The sequence below is a fragment of the Meriones unguiculatus genome (genome assembly GCF_030254825.1).
Source record: "Meriones unguiculatus strain TT.TT164.6M chromosome 13 unlocalized genomic scaffold, Bangor_MerUng_6.1 Chr13_unordered_Scaffold_28, whole genome shotgun sequence".
Taxonomy (NCBI): domain Eukaryota; kingdom Metazoa; phylum Chordata; class Mammalia; order Rodentia; family Muridae; genus Meriones; species Meriones unguiculatus.
Window position 1 is genome coordinate 4,010,401 of NW_026843644.1, and position 15,624 is coordinate 4,026,024.

Here is a 15,624-nt window from a genome sequence, read left to right on the forward strand (position 1 = left end):
CTCAGCAACAGAATCTTACTATCAGGTTGAGGAGAGCATGAGAGGATGGACTCAGGTTGGGTGGCCCCAGGCCCTGCTTTGATCTAGCACAGACTCCTCCCGCGTCCTGACCCCACAGGACTCTGGGAGGAGGCTGGCTCTCAAGACACTCCTTTGTGTGTTTTTATTAAATTGAAATAAATACATAGTATTAAATTAAGCATATCACCTCTATAAAGTGACACCTGTATGCCACCAGAGGGCAAGGATCCCTTGAGAGATGGGTCGAACGCCACCGTGTGGTCACTGGGGATGGAACCCGGCACCTTGGGAAGAGATACGGATTCTGTGTCACTGAGCCCTGGAAGTTTGGATGGCAGGCGTGAGCCACGAAGTCCACCTTTTTCTTTTTCTTTTTTTAGATCCGTCCGTCCGTCCGTCCGTCCGTCCCTCCCTCCCTCCCTTCTTCCCTCCCTCTCTCCCTCCCTCCCTCCCTTCTACAGCATTCTGCCCGTGCACCAGAAGAGGGCAGCAGATCTTATTATAGATAATCGATAATCGTGAGCCACAATGGGGTTGCTGGGAACTGAACTCAGGACCTTTGGAAGAGCAGCCAGCAGTGCTGTTAACCTCTGAGACAACTCTCCAGCCTCCAGCTTTAAAAAAAATATATATATATATATATTAAAAACAAATTTCTGTGTGAGCGCGTTTCTTCTTTCTTAGAACAGCTCTGCTTTGACTGGGAGAGTCGAAATGACTAAGAAAAGTGGGTAGGTACCCCAGGATTTCTTCTCCAAGGACCAGGGACCGGCTAGACTGTTTCTAATCAGGAGAATTATAACTGCATATTTTCACTGCACACAAGCAGCTTCTAGCAGCCCAGCACGTTTACTTCCGATACTGGGGGCGTGGCGATGACATCACGAACTGGCACCAAAAGCTTTGTGATACTGAAGATGGTGAGGAGCGAAGGGCAGGGACATTTACAGAACCCCGGGAACCAGGGAAAATGCTGTGTGCGCTGTGGCGAAGGGAAAGGGTTCGGGGAATACTTCTGGGTCCTGACAAAGCAAGGATACAGAGGGTGGCGTGGAAGGGCGTAAGCAGTGCGCACAACATTCTGGAAATTGTATTTCCGCGTCTGCGACTCTAAACCAGAAGACAGGATGAGACCTGCATATGTGACTACAAACAATCCCAGAAGGCCTTGCCCCGAGGCCTGCCATGTTTGTAGTTCTCACAGAGGCTTGCAGCCGGCAAAATGCACTCTGGGATTGTTTGTAGTTCCCTGGCTAGGGAGTGCTCTGCTCTAGGAATTCTGCAGGTCCACCGTTCACCTCCATGTCTGGGACATTTCATCAGTAGTTCAGTGCTCTGTCATAAGGATGTTCACAGTCGTACAAGATAAAACAGATAATTTTTCTCTAAGAGACACCTATAATACAACGTGAGTGGCTAGATGTGGGGCTGAAATGCAGAAGATAGATTCAGGACCTGGAAAGCTACTAAGACAGGGGCGATTGGACCAGGACTGTGGAGAATGTTAAGTGGAACGCGAGGACCCACAAGCATACATGCCATGTTTTCAATGTCGTATGTAATGTTGAAAAAGCAGGCACATGAGGAAAACTTTAAGGTTATAATATTCCAAGAACCTGACAGTCGGTGGGAATTCAAAGTTCAAGAGGTAGCAGGGCACCTCTTCGATTTCCTAGTTCTGGAATCATTCTGTATCCTGTTATTTTCAGGTATTTCAGACCGAACAGAAAGCATCTTTTTGGGCTAAAAATGGACTGTAGTTTTCACATCAGATAGGTAATAGCATATAATTTTTGAGGATTCTCTTAGAAATCCCTTACCTAAAACTCAAAAGTTGACTTCTCATGCCTGGTGTTGGAGTTCTTGTTAGATGGAAGGACCATTGTCATCACAGGGACAACGTTTCATTTAAACTAAATTTTCGTTTTATACCACTTATATGGATTATACATATCTTAGGTAGATAGTTACTAGTATGATTCCGTGTTACTTTTTCAGGCATCCTTACTGTTATTTTTACCTTCCTCCCTTTTGTATTTCTCTCATTCTCACCTCCTGATTATTATAACCCCCTCATGTTTTCCCCCTTTCCTCTTTCAAATCACTTAAAATCTTCTACTTTTTGCTGCTCCCACAACAACTCCATTCTCATCTGGGAAATGCTCTTTTTGTCATTCCTTGTTATTTCAATTACTGCCAGATATGGTCTCACATCTGAGTACATACATACTCAGATTAAAGCTAGGAACCTTAGAGGAGAGAATATGTGAAGTTTGTCTGTCTGTGTTCACATTATCTCATATAACATGATTTTTTTTCTAGTTCCATCTCTTTACCTGCAAAATTTTTATACTACTCAATAGCAATTCATTTTAAAATCATGAGCTAAAGAGGTAATATTTAGTTCGTTTTTCAGGCTATAATATAATTATATAATTTTGTGCCTTCTCTTTTCTTCCCTCCAAACTTTCCCATATACCTCTCCTGTTTCTCTCTTAAATTCATGTGTTTTTTTTTTTTTCGTTAATTGGTATTATACTCTTAACATTAGTTGCTCAGTTTAATAATGTGGCTTCCATGGATGTTTTCAGGGCTGATTGTTTGGTGTTGGATAACTGATTGTACGCTCTTTCCTGGGAAGAATATTTATCCCACTCTCAGCCTTTATCAGTTCCCTGTAGATTTTTGCATATGATTGAGGCCAGTGGTTTCTTTCTGGAGCACATTCATATGTCTTATATTTTTCAACTTTCAGTCCATGTTTATGCAGGTATATTGGTAAGTGTTGTTTTTTTTTTTTTCTTTATTTGTTATATTGGTAAGTCTTATGGCTGTGGCTTCTGGTATTATTAGGAGACACAGTACCAGAACCTACTCTGATTTTCTTTTTATAAACTTTTTTCATCAGCTGTGCTGCATGATCTCTGAGGCTTAGATCTGGGAATTGTTTTGTAGATATGTGTGAGTGTTCTCCAGGATTCTGCCTTATGATTGGTTGTGCTTTTCAGTTATGATTGTTGGTGTAAAGAAAAGCTTCTTTCGTCAGTTATGAATTGATGAAACTTTACTTATTTGTGAACTTTACTTATCTGTGTGCATTATTAAAAATATTTAAGTTATGATGTTTATATTCATGAATGGACTTACATGTATTATAGGGATTTTATGTAGATAATTCAGAGAATGGTTGCTTAAAACTCTTTCACAAATATTTACTATTATTTCACCGACTTCCTTCTTTTATATATTTATCCATCTATATATTTAGAGTTCCTCCCACACATTATCCCAGTAAGATCAATTATACCCTGCCATTGTATGTTTTCTTGTTTCTACAGTTATTCCGTGATGAATACTCACATCAGAACATTTGGAGCTAGATCCCCCAGAGTATAGAATGGGAGATATTTGTCTTCTGAATACGGGTTACCTTAATTATAATTTTTCTCTTACATATATTTATGTGTGATATTTTTCTTATTGATTTATCGTGTTAAAGATATTTATGAGTTTCCATTTCTTACCTATTGTGAATAGAATAATAATGAACATGACTGAGCAAGTATTTCTAAGTGGGATATCTAGTCATTTTTACATTTGTAAAGGAAAAGAGAACAGGGTCATGCAGTAGATTTATTTTTATGATTTACAAAATTCTCTATACTGATATCTGGAATGGCTCAACCTGTTCAAAAGTCCATTCCCTTTGCAGAGATCGACTTTTTTGCCTGTTATGTAGAGAATCTCAATGCCACCCAATTCCCTGTTATACTTCCCAAAATAAAAAAGAGAAGTATTTAGTTCTTGTACTATTTATCTTAGTTACTGTCATGTAATTACATTTGAATATTTATATTGTCTATGAATTGAATTCATAAGTAACATGCATAACATACTAAAATTTTAGCAGCAGCTTCTCTTCTGAAATAAAGTGTCTGTGGTTGTGAGACAAAGTTAGGGGCTCTTATTTTTGTTTAAATATATATTTCAGAAAAAAAGTTTCTGAAAAGTAGGTAAATACTTTATTTTTAGTATACTAATGAGTTTTATTAGAGAAACCAATACATCAAAATGATCAGTTTTTGTATGCTATATTTTTGTTTTTCAAACATCTCAATGAGTTCTTATCAAGTTTTAAGACAATAATGTAGCACTTTGGGAAAACGATGCACCCCAGCAGCCCTTCACTGGAGGCCAAGATGGAAAAGACCTCCACAGACACCATGGCTTTGCCCTTGGTGCTCAGGTAGACTGGGATGAAGGTGACCCAGACACTGCAAGACACCAGCATGCTAAATGTCAGGAACTTGGCCTCATTGAATGTGTCAGGCAGGTTCCTCACCAGAAGAGCCACAGTGAAGCTGCCTAGGGCCAGGGTCCCTAAATAGGCCAGCACACAGTAGAAAGCAGTAACTGAGCCCTTGTTGCATAAAATGATGATATGATCATATTCAGAGTGTACATCTCTGTCAGTATATGGAGGTGAGGTTCCCAGCCAGACTCCAGAGAGAATGAGTTGGATCAAGACACAGATAGGGATGACAGCATTATAGATGCCTGAGACAAACAAGCTTCTCATTGTTCTTCCTGGTTTCGTGACCCTAAAGGCCAGAATTATGGTTATAGTTTTTGCCAAAACAGTGGAAATAGCCAAGGTGAACACAAGTGCAAATGTTATTTGTTGCAGTATGCAGGAGGCTGTGTTTGGGTGGCCAATGTAGAAAAAGGAGCAGAGGAAGCAGAGGAGGATGGAGATGAGCAGGATGTAGCTGAGAGTCCGGTTATTGGCCTTAACAATGGCTGAATCTCAGTGTTTGAGAAAGATCCCCAGAACTGCAATTGTGCTGACAGAGAAGCAAAGAGCTGTGCAGGCCAGAGCTATGCCCAGAGGATCCTCAAAAGAAAGGAAGGTCACTGCCTTGGGCAGGCACTGGTTTCTCTCAGGGTTTGGGTACTCTTGACTTGGGCAAGGGATTCACTCCTGTTGATCTGTGTGGAGTAATTAGGTCAACATTTCACCTTATATAAGTATCTATTCATTGCACATTTAATTCATTAAAGTGCTTTCCAATGAGGTGTGTTAACTTGGTGTATTCTGATTCCTGTTACTTCCAAGGACATGAACTTTTTATAATTTGCATTTCTACAGTTTATCTTGTTTAATTAAAAAATAAGCTTTCTGCTCAATAGCTTATCACTGTTTCTCTAGGATAGCGAGACTCATATTCAGATAAAATAATACTGTCAAATAAGCCTTCAAATGCTTTTATTATACTTTGAGTTTCTAAGTATGTTTACCTTGTATTTTGATGACATCAATGTATAAAAATGTTTCCATAGTCATGGGTTCTTCTCACTTTTCTTCTTACTCACTGTTTCAGTAGAAATTTGTTAACCCTACTCCTATAATAATTTTTCTAAAGTAACATGGGGATATGTTAGGTCCAATCTCCATGAACTATGGAACAGTTCTGATTTGGTGGTAAATATACAACACTTGCATCAACAAACACCAGCTATAAGCTCAGACCAATTATTACCTATATCAACTGTGGAAGTTGCAAATAAATTTCTATAGTTTCTGACATCCTTTGACTCAGGACAGGACTCTTTCTCTTTCATTATTAATTCCAGAATAATCCTGGGAATTGTTCTAATTTACACTCTCATTCTTCCAGTAATATTCTGAAGATTAAAAAATGACGTACATGTCATAAATACCATGAATCTATAAAAATGTTAAATCAGAAAGGGAGAATGACACAGCCATTTTTCACTGTGCAGATTGTGACAATCATTGTTCTTCTATCTCTAACCTCTGGGTTTTTGTGTGTGTGTGTGTGTGTGAGTGTGTGTGTGTGTGTGTGTGTGTGTGTGTGTGTGTGTTGCATTACTGGGCACTTTCTGCACTATGATTTAATTTCTGTTTTTTATACAGAAAACTTATGAGTGAGTCTTTTTAAAAATTAGGCATTTTTAAATTAATTATAGTTTACTCACTTTGTATCTTTTCTGTAGCCCCCTTGCTCATTCCCTGCACACCTTCCCACCCTCATCTCTTCCCATGCCCCTCTCCAAGTGTGCTGATAGGAATGTCCTCCTCCCCTTCCCTCTGACTGTAGCCTATCAGGTCTCATCAGGACTGGCTGCATTATAAGGGGAACAGGGACTGTCTCTGACATAAACTCAGTGGCTGGCTCTTTGTTCAACTCCCCTGAACAGGGAGCAGCATTACCAAGTCAGAGAGGAAGACACTGCAACCAGTCCTGATGATACCTGAGTCTTATGAAAATATTAAACTTAACTTTATCTGTCCACTGTTTGCAAATCTTCTTTATGCCCTGGAGATTATTAAGCAGAGGTAACCACATAGAGAGATGAAGCCATTATTTCAGGAGTTTTCTTGGGGTATGTGCCTCTAAACAGTATATTGGTGTAGGATAAACAAAGGCAATATGTGAACCCTGAGAGGCCTGGAGATTCAGGTATATATTTAAGATGCTTTTCTTACAGGCTTAGAGGTCCTGGAAAATGTAGCTTAAAGATAGAAGGTCAAAGAGGGTACACCCCATATGGAATGAAACTTTGTAAATGATACAGATTGAATTAAATAAACTTTTTCTACTTTGTAGCATGCATGATGATACATATAGTAAAGGAGCTATTTATTTGTATTTGCTATACATAAAAAGATCAGTTAAAGTATTTTCTGTTTCTCTGGACAGTATGAGCATGCTGTAAACAATTCCAACCTAAAAGCATGCTCTCACATATTAAATGTGTTTTTTTTTTTGAAGGAGACATTCTTTAGATTCCTTAAAGTAGAGTTACAGGGCTAATAATGATAACCAAATATGTTCTTTATGTTTGTGTCTTTGTGTGTGTGTTTGTATATAAAAATGCAACCTTCTCATTCCATATGATGTTATTTATATATTTTATCACACAGATGACCACAACCCTAAACAAGCAGCCATGTTTTAATTTACAAAGACTTGCTTTTTTTATTGTTGATACTGAAAATGACAACTGTGGTGTAAATGCAGTTCAGTTTCTTGTGTATTCAGAAACCATCAGACATGTAGTTTTCCTGGAGTTACTTTGAGGCAAGAGTCATTAGAATCACAGAAATACAAATTTATCCTGGACAACTGGAGATCTCATATTTAATGAGGAACACTGCATGAGCTGGAACACTGCAAGAGCTGAGATGTCCATTCCATGCACCAAAAGGGAGGTTTTAAAAGTAGGGTGGATATGACACAATAGCATGAGAATTGCCATTCTAAACTTCACACATTGTGTGGCTTCGGCAATGATTAATAATGGATTAAGGGATGAGTGTTAGAGACATAGGGAACACAGTCACTTCTTAACTTGCCCCATCTCACTTCCCAAGCATTTTGGATTAAGGGATGAGTGTTAGAGACATAGGGAACACAGTCACTTCTTAACTTTCCCCATCTCAATTCCCAAGCATTTTGAGTAACAGTATTATTTTTCTACCTGTCTGGTTGGAAATGTGCTGCTCTGGACAAAATGCACAAGAAAAACAGCAGACCGGTCTGTCTTTTTGTAGAACTTTCAAGAATCCTGGAACACAGCTCTGTGTACATACAGATTGAGGAGGCTGAAGGCAACACAGAAAAACTGGTCATGATATTAAACATCAGTTTAAAAGAGTTTAGGCTCAATACACATAACCTATGAAAATTGTATTTGTTTATGAGGAACTCTGAGGTTGTAATGTGATAATGTAGAATGGAGATTTAAACTTAACATGCTTTCCAATACTAAAAGTTCAACATCCCTTTATGGTGACCAAACCGTGACTCACTACTGCCTATCCTGTGTGAAATGTGTAGGACATCAACATATTCTCTTCTGTGAGGCAGTGAGCCAGAACTGATTTTATTGCATGAATTTTGGAACAGTTGGACTTCAAAACAAGAATCCAATCATACTTGCCTCCAAGCACACTTGTTTCAGCCTTTATATTTCCAATCTTTTAGTAACACCCATGCCCTCTGATTCAGCTGCAAAAGGAAGTTCAATTTTCTCATGAAAATGGTTTGGCCATTGGTGAATTATAATCTGTAACTGTAAATTTTACTCTTGTCTCCCTATGCTAGGGATTGTTCTATGCCTTTCTTTTCAAACGTTGGTGACATCATCAATTGGGACTTTCACCAGTTGTATTCTTCATCACATTACTAATAAAATTCTAATGCAATTTTAGTTTGTTAGAAATTTTGAAGGAAATATTTCTATTTTAGACCACTTTTCTGCCTTGGTTTGGATTCAGTTTCTGTCTAATGAATATGTACATATTAACAGGAATATGTTTCTGAACAACTGGATCAGCTGTTAAGAATGCATACAGCTCTTGCACTGAAATAGGAGTTCAGTTCCTGACACATATGTTAGGCAGCTCATACACATTGTTTACAGAAATGTCTTGTGTCCAAATCCATAATTTATTAATTATATATGCTAGCTCACAACCTTGTAAAATTATTGATATGCTTGAGTATGAATTGTGTGAATGGAAGAATGCTTGATCATGAGCTAGCCTGTATAATTACTATATGTGAAAATTTACATAAGTTTGTGTGCATGTGTGTTTACATATAGAAACACACATACATGCCTCTATATAAGCATAAGCTGTCAATTATTCATTCACTGCATTATGAACAAACACAAACATTCAAATTCAATTCATCTAATTCTAGCTAAGGAATTAGCTGAGATTATGTGTGCATTTGTATGTATATTACTATGTGTATGTATATATACATATATGTAATTCTGAGATATCGGTTCATTTCTGATTTAAAGTAATCAAACAGAACTAAAGAGATGTTTTAGTATTTAACATGCTTGCCACAATAAAAAGGAAAACATGAATTTGATCATGATGAAAGGATGGAAGAAAAGTTGAGAACAGAAAAATAGGAATGTAATCCAAACTTTGGATCATGAAGACAGAGACAGAACCTAGGTACCACTGTCCACAGAGTTCAGCAAAATCAGAAAGTAAGGGTTTCACAGAGATAAAAATAAACTTGACAGCAACTGAAGAAGATTACCACAGTTGACTGTGGACTTAAGAAGCACATGTACTCGTGTGCATGAACACCCATACACAAGCTCACAGTCACAATAGAGCTAAGAAATTAAAATTTCACAGTTATTTTAAAAGTTCAAAGAATTATTACACAATCATTTTTTATAATTCTTTACAAATAATTCCCTTCATATAAAATACTGAAAACTTTCCAGACCTGTTTGTAGTTGCTTGGCCATTGAATCAGAACTTCATTGATGAAAAAGCCTTGATCTTGTGCGCTCTTGAAGACAAACTCTCCCACTTTAAGTAGTAATGCATTTCGAAAACTATATGCAATAAAGTTTTGTATATTATACATTTCCATAATATTCTTATTCTTGTCAAAGCTTATTTCATCTCCAGCAGCATTTATAAATTTAATTTTCCTCAGAAATGGATGCAGCTGAAGAGAGACATCATATGATATGAGTGGCCCACATAGATTACTGACTGACTTTAAAGAGAAGTTCATTTTCCCTCTCTCTAACATGGCTTTCTTTTTGAAGGTGCTTGGTTTGTTTATTTGTCTTCCCAGTTGTTTAGTGAGATTAAAATTCTTCCCCATAGAAATAATGCAAGAGCTACTGAACACAAGTAGAAATATTGTCTACGAGATGCAAGATAGTATAGTGTGTAGCATGTCCTTAGTTGGAAAAAATACTGTGTCTTTCTCCAGCACCAGAAAATAATATTTCCATTTAGAAGATGCAGATTTGAAGAAGATCCAAAATGATGGCACCAAGTGCACATGGTTAATAAGGCTTCAACTGTAGTGACTTCACAGCAAGTGGGAGGTCATGCTGTGGACTTGAAAATGCCAGTGTCTGTGCTTCACAACTGTATAGAATTTACTAAAAGGAAAACCCCAACCAAAGGAAGTAAGCAACACCCAAAGAAACACAGAAAATAAATAAAACCACTGCTGCAGAAACAAGAGAAGACAAACACACAAACTCACTGCAATCATAAAAATTAAAATAACAAGCATGAGCAATCATTAATCATTAATATCACTCAACATCAATGGACTCAATTCCTCAATAAAAAGACACAGACTAAGAGAATGGATGCTTAAACAGGGCTCATCAATATGATGCATACAAAAAACACATCTTAAAAACAAAGGAGGACATTTCCTCAGAGTGAAGGGCTGGAAATAGGTTTTGCAAGGAAACTGGCCCAAGAGTAAATTGAAAGTAGCCATCCTAATATCTAATAAAATAATCTTTTAACTGAATTTATTCAAAAGAGATGAAAAAGGACACATATCACAGAAAAATGATACATAAGATAGGAAAAAATCCACCAAGATGATGTTTCAATTTTGAATATTTTGCTCCAAATACAAGGGCATCTACATTTGTAAAAGTAACATTACTAAAGCTTAATTTATATACTAATACTGCCACAGTAATAGAAGGAGATGTCAAAACCCTACACTCACCAAAGGACAGGTCACGAAGACAGAAAATAGAGAAACAATTAAACTAACAGATGCAAGATCAAATGGATTTAATGGACATCTACAGAATTTTCACCCAGACAAAAAAGTATATACCTTCTTTTCAGCACTTCACATAAGCTTCTCCAAAAGTGCCCATTGACTTGATCAGAAAACAAGCCTCAACAGGTACAAGACAGTTAAAATAAGCCTTTTATCTTTTCAGATGACCATGGATTAAAGCTAGATTTCAATAACAATGGAAACAAGACAAAACCTAAAAAAACTAGCAAACAAATATAAACAATGACAACAACAACAACAAACTGAACAACTCAGTGACCACTGGGTCAGGGAAGAAATAAATTAAAGATTTTCTAGAATTCAATGAAAATGAAGGGACAACATGCCTAAACTTCTGGGACACAATGAAAGCAGTGCTAAGAAGTTTCAATGCATTAAGTGCCTTCTTAAAAAGAATTAACAAATTTTCATAGTAGCAATTTAAAAACACATGTAAAAGCTCTAGAACAGACAGACGTAAACACACCCAAGAGGAGCTGACAACAGGAAATAAACTCATGAATGAAATCAGTATCATAGAAAAAATGGAAACAATACAAAGAATCAGTGAAACCAAGAGCTGTTTTTTTTGAGAACATCAACAAGATAGACATACGTCTGGACAAACTAACAATAAGTCACAGAGACTGTTTCCAAATAAACAAAATCAGAAATGAAAAGGAGGAATAACTCCAAAGAATCATTTGATATTATTTCAAAAGACTGTATTCTACAAGTTTCAAAATCTAAAGGAAATGGAAGACTTTCCTGATAGATTTAACTTACCAAAGTTAAATCAAGATCAGATAAGCAGGTTAAAGAGTACTATAGCCCATAAGAAAATAGAAGCAGTCATCAAAAGTGTCCCAATAAAAAAAAAAAAAAAAAAAAATCCCAGAACCAGATGGCTTTAGCATGGAATTCTACCAGACTTTCAAAGAGGAGCTCATACCAATACTTCAGAAACTATTGAAAATATCAAACAGAAGGAACATTGCCAAACTCATGCTATGAATCCACAGTCACACTGGTACCTAAACCACACAAGGATCCAACAAAGAAAGAAAAGTTCAAATCCATTTTCCTTATGGACTGATGCAAAAATACTCAGTAAGATACTGGTAAAACCAGTCCAAGACCACATCAAATACATCATCCACTATGATCAAATAGGTATCATCCCAGGGATGCCGGGATGGTTCAATATATTTAAATCCATCACTGTAATTCACTGAAAGAAAAAAAAAGAAAGAAACATGTTCATCTCATTAGATAAAAAAAAAGCCTTTGATGAATTTGTGCACCACTTCATGATAAAAGCCCTGAAAAGATCAGGGATACAAGGCCTGATAATATTACCATAATAGTACCATAATAAAGGTAATATACAACAAGCCGATAGCCAAAATCAAATTAAATGTGGAGAAACTCAAAGCAATTACACTAAAGTCAGGGACAATACAAGGCTGTTCACACTCTTAAATCTTTTCAGCATAGTACTTTAAGTTCTAGCTAGAGCAATGAGACAACTAAAAAAGATCAAGGGGCCCAAATTGGAAAGGAAGAAGTCAAAATATCCCTATTCACAGATGATACACTAGTATAAAATCAGTATTCTGCTTAACTATAAATGATAAATTGGCTGAAAACAAAATTAGGGACACAACATCCTTCACAATAGCCAGAAAAAATATAACGTATCTTGGTATAACTGCCCAAGCAAGAGAAAGACCTCTATGACAAGAAGTTTACATCTCTGAAAAAAAAAAAAAACTAAAAAAGATATCAGAAGATGGAGAGATTGCCCATGCTCAGGAATCGGTAAAAATAACATAGTAAAAAGGTCCATCCTACTAAAAGCAATCTACAGATTCAATGCAATTACTATCAAAATACCAACCCAATTCTTCACAGACCTTAAAAGAACAATTCTCAATTTCATATCGAACACCAAAACAAAAACAAAGAAACAACAATAACAACAAAAAGAGAATAGCTAAAACTTTTTTTTGAATAATAAAAGAACTTTTGGAGATATCTTCATCCCTGACTTCAAGTTGTACTACAGAGCAATAGTAATAAAATCTTATGGGACAAAATGAAAGCAGTGCTAAGAGGAAGTTCATAGCACAAAGTGCTGCAAGAAAGAAGGTTGAGATATCTCATACAAACAACTTAATGAGACACCTAAAATCAATAGGGGAAAGAAAAAGAAGTAGACATACCCAAGAGGAGTAGATGACTAGAAATAATCAAACTCAGAGCTGTAATCAATGAATTAGAAACAGAGAAAACAATTCAAACAATCAATGAAACCCAGAGCTAGTTCTTTGAGAAACTCAACAAGATAGATAAACCCTTAGGCAAACTAACTAAAAGGCAGAGAGAAAATATCCAAATCAGCAAAATCAAAAATTATAAAGGGGACATAATGACAGATACTGATGAAATCCAAACAATCATTAGGTCTACTACAAAAGCCTATATGCCAAAATATATGGAAATGTAAATGAAATGGAGAATTTTCTTGATAGATTCCATTTACCAAAATTAAATCAAGATTGTGTAAATAGAATAAATAATCCTATATACTCCAAGGAAATATAAGCAGTCTCAAAAGTATCCCTTACAAAAAAGCTCAAGGCCAGAGTGTTTCAGTAAAGAATTTTACAGACATTAAAAAGAGCTAACTCTAGTTTTGTGCACAGTGATAAGTATGGATCTATTTTCATTTTTCTACATGTAGACATCCAGTTAGGCCAGCACCATTTGTTGAAGATGCTATCTTTTTTCCATTGTATGGTTTTGGCATCTTTGTCAACGATCAGGTGTCCGTAAGTGTGTAGGTTTATTTCTGGGTCTTCTATTCAGTTCCCTTGATCAACCATTCTGTTTCTATGCCAGATGCAGTTTTTATTACTGTTGCTCTATAGTACAGCTTGAGATCAGAGATGGAGATAACCTCCAGAAGATCTTTTATTGTAGAGGATTGTTTTAGCAATTCTGTGTTTCTTGTTATTCCATATGAAGTTGAGAAATTTTCTTTCACAAAACTAAAGCCCAAGTGGATCAAAGACCTCAATATAAAACCAGACACACTAAACTTGTTAGAAGAAGTGGGGAAGAGCCTTGAACTCATTGGCACAGGAGACAACTTCCTGAACAGAACAACAACAGCACAGGCTCTAAGAGCAACAATCAATAAATGGGACCCCACGAAACTGAACAGCTTCTGTAAAGCAAAGGACACTGCCATCAGAACAAAATGACAACCTACAGATTGGGAAAGGATCTTCACCAACTCTATATCCAACAGAGGGCTAATATCCAGTATATATAAAAAACTAAAGAAGTTAAAAAGAAACAAATTAAATAATCCAATTAAAAATGGGAAACAGAACTAAACAGAGGATTCTCAATAGAGGAATATTGAATGGCAGAGAAATACTTAAAGAAATGTTCAACCTCATTAGCCCTCAGGCAAATGCAAATCAAAACAACCCTGAGATTTCACCTTACACCCATCAGAATGGCAAAGATAAAAAGCTCAGGTGACAGCACATGCTGGAGAGGTTGTGGAGAAAAGGGAACCTTCCTAGACTGCTGTTGGGAATGTAAACTTTATAACTTCTCTGGACATCAATCTGGTGCTTTCTCATATAATTAGGAATAGCTTCCTCAAGATCCAGCTATACCACTTTTAGGCACATATCCAAAAAAGGCTCAAGTACACAATAAGGATATTTACTCAACCACATTTGTAGCAGCTTTATTTGTAATAGCCAGAAGCTGGAAACAACCCAGATGCCCCTCAACTGAAGAATGGATACAGAAATTGTGGTACATCTACACAATGGAATACTACTCAGCAATAAAAAACAAGCAAATCGTGAAATTTGCAGGTAAATGGGGGGAACTGGAAAAGATCATCCGGAGTGGGCTATCCCAGAAGCAGAAAGACTCACACGGTATATACTCACTCATATAAACCTATAATATAGGATAAACCTACTAAAATCTGTACACTTAAAGAAACAAAACAAGAGGGAAAACTCTGGCTAAAATGCTCAATCTCCCTCCAGAACGGCAAAGAGAATAGACATAAGAAGAAGGAGAAAACAGGAAACAAGTTAGGAGCCTGCCACAGAGGGCCTCTGAAAGGCTCTGCCCTGCAAACTGTCAAAGCAGATGTTGAGACTTATGAACAACCTTTGAAGAGATTGCAGGGAATTTTATGAAAGAAGTGGGAATTAGTAAGACCAAGAAGGGACAGGAGCTCCACAAGGAGAACAGCAGATTCAGAAAATCTGGGCACATGGGTCTTCCCTGAGATTGATAGTCAAAGCAAGTAGCATGCAGGGAGATAACCCAGAACTCCTGCACAGATGTAGCCCATGACAGTTCAGTCTCCTTGTGGGTTCCATAGTATTGGGAACAGGGACAGTCCCTGACCCAAACTGATTGGCCTCCTCTTTGATCACCTCCCCCGGAGGGAGGAGCAGCTTTACCAGGCCACAGAAGAAGACAATGCAGCCACTCCTGATGAGACCTAACAGACTAGGATCAGAAGGAAGGAAAAGAAGTCCTCCCTTATCAGTGGACTTGGGGAGGGGCCTGCATGGTAAAGGAAGAGGAAGGGAGAGATTGGGAAGGGAGAGGGAGCAAACTACAGGGGGGATACAAAGTGAATAAAGTGTAATTAATAAAAAAAATAGTAGAAAAAGAGCTAACTCCAATTCTTTTCAAACTATTCCACAAAATGGAAGCAGAATGAACATTACCAAACTCATTCTATGAAGGCATGAATACACAGTCACCTTGATAACTAAACCTCACAAAGACCCAGCAAAAAGAGAACTTCAGACCTATCTCTCTTATGAATATTGATGCAGAAATACTCAATATAATACTTGCAAACTGAAACCCAGAACACATAAGAGATATCATAAACCATGACCAAGTAGGCTTCATCCCATGCATGCAGGTT

General features: G+C 37.1%; 1 protein-coding gene across 1 annotated transcript in view; it reads left to right on the forward strand.

Annotated features, from left to right (window-relative positions):
• The first annotated feature begins 896 nt into the window (after positions 1-896).
• Positions 897-15,624, forward strand: part of LOC132650710 (vomeronasal type-2 receptor 116-like) — a 40,595-nt gene continuing 25,867 nt past the window's right edge. The window contains exon 1 of the mRNA XM_060376051.1: positions 897-1,081. Within this exon, the coding sequence (XP_060232034.1) occupies positions 897-1,081 (185 nt within the window). The remainder of the gene's footprint in view (positions 1,082-15,624) is intronic.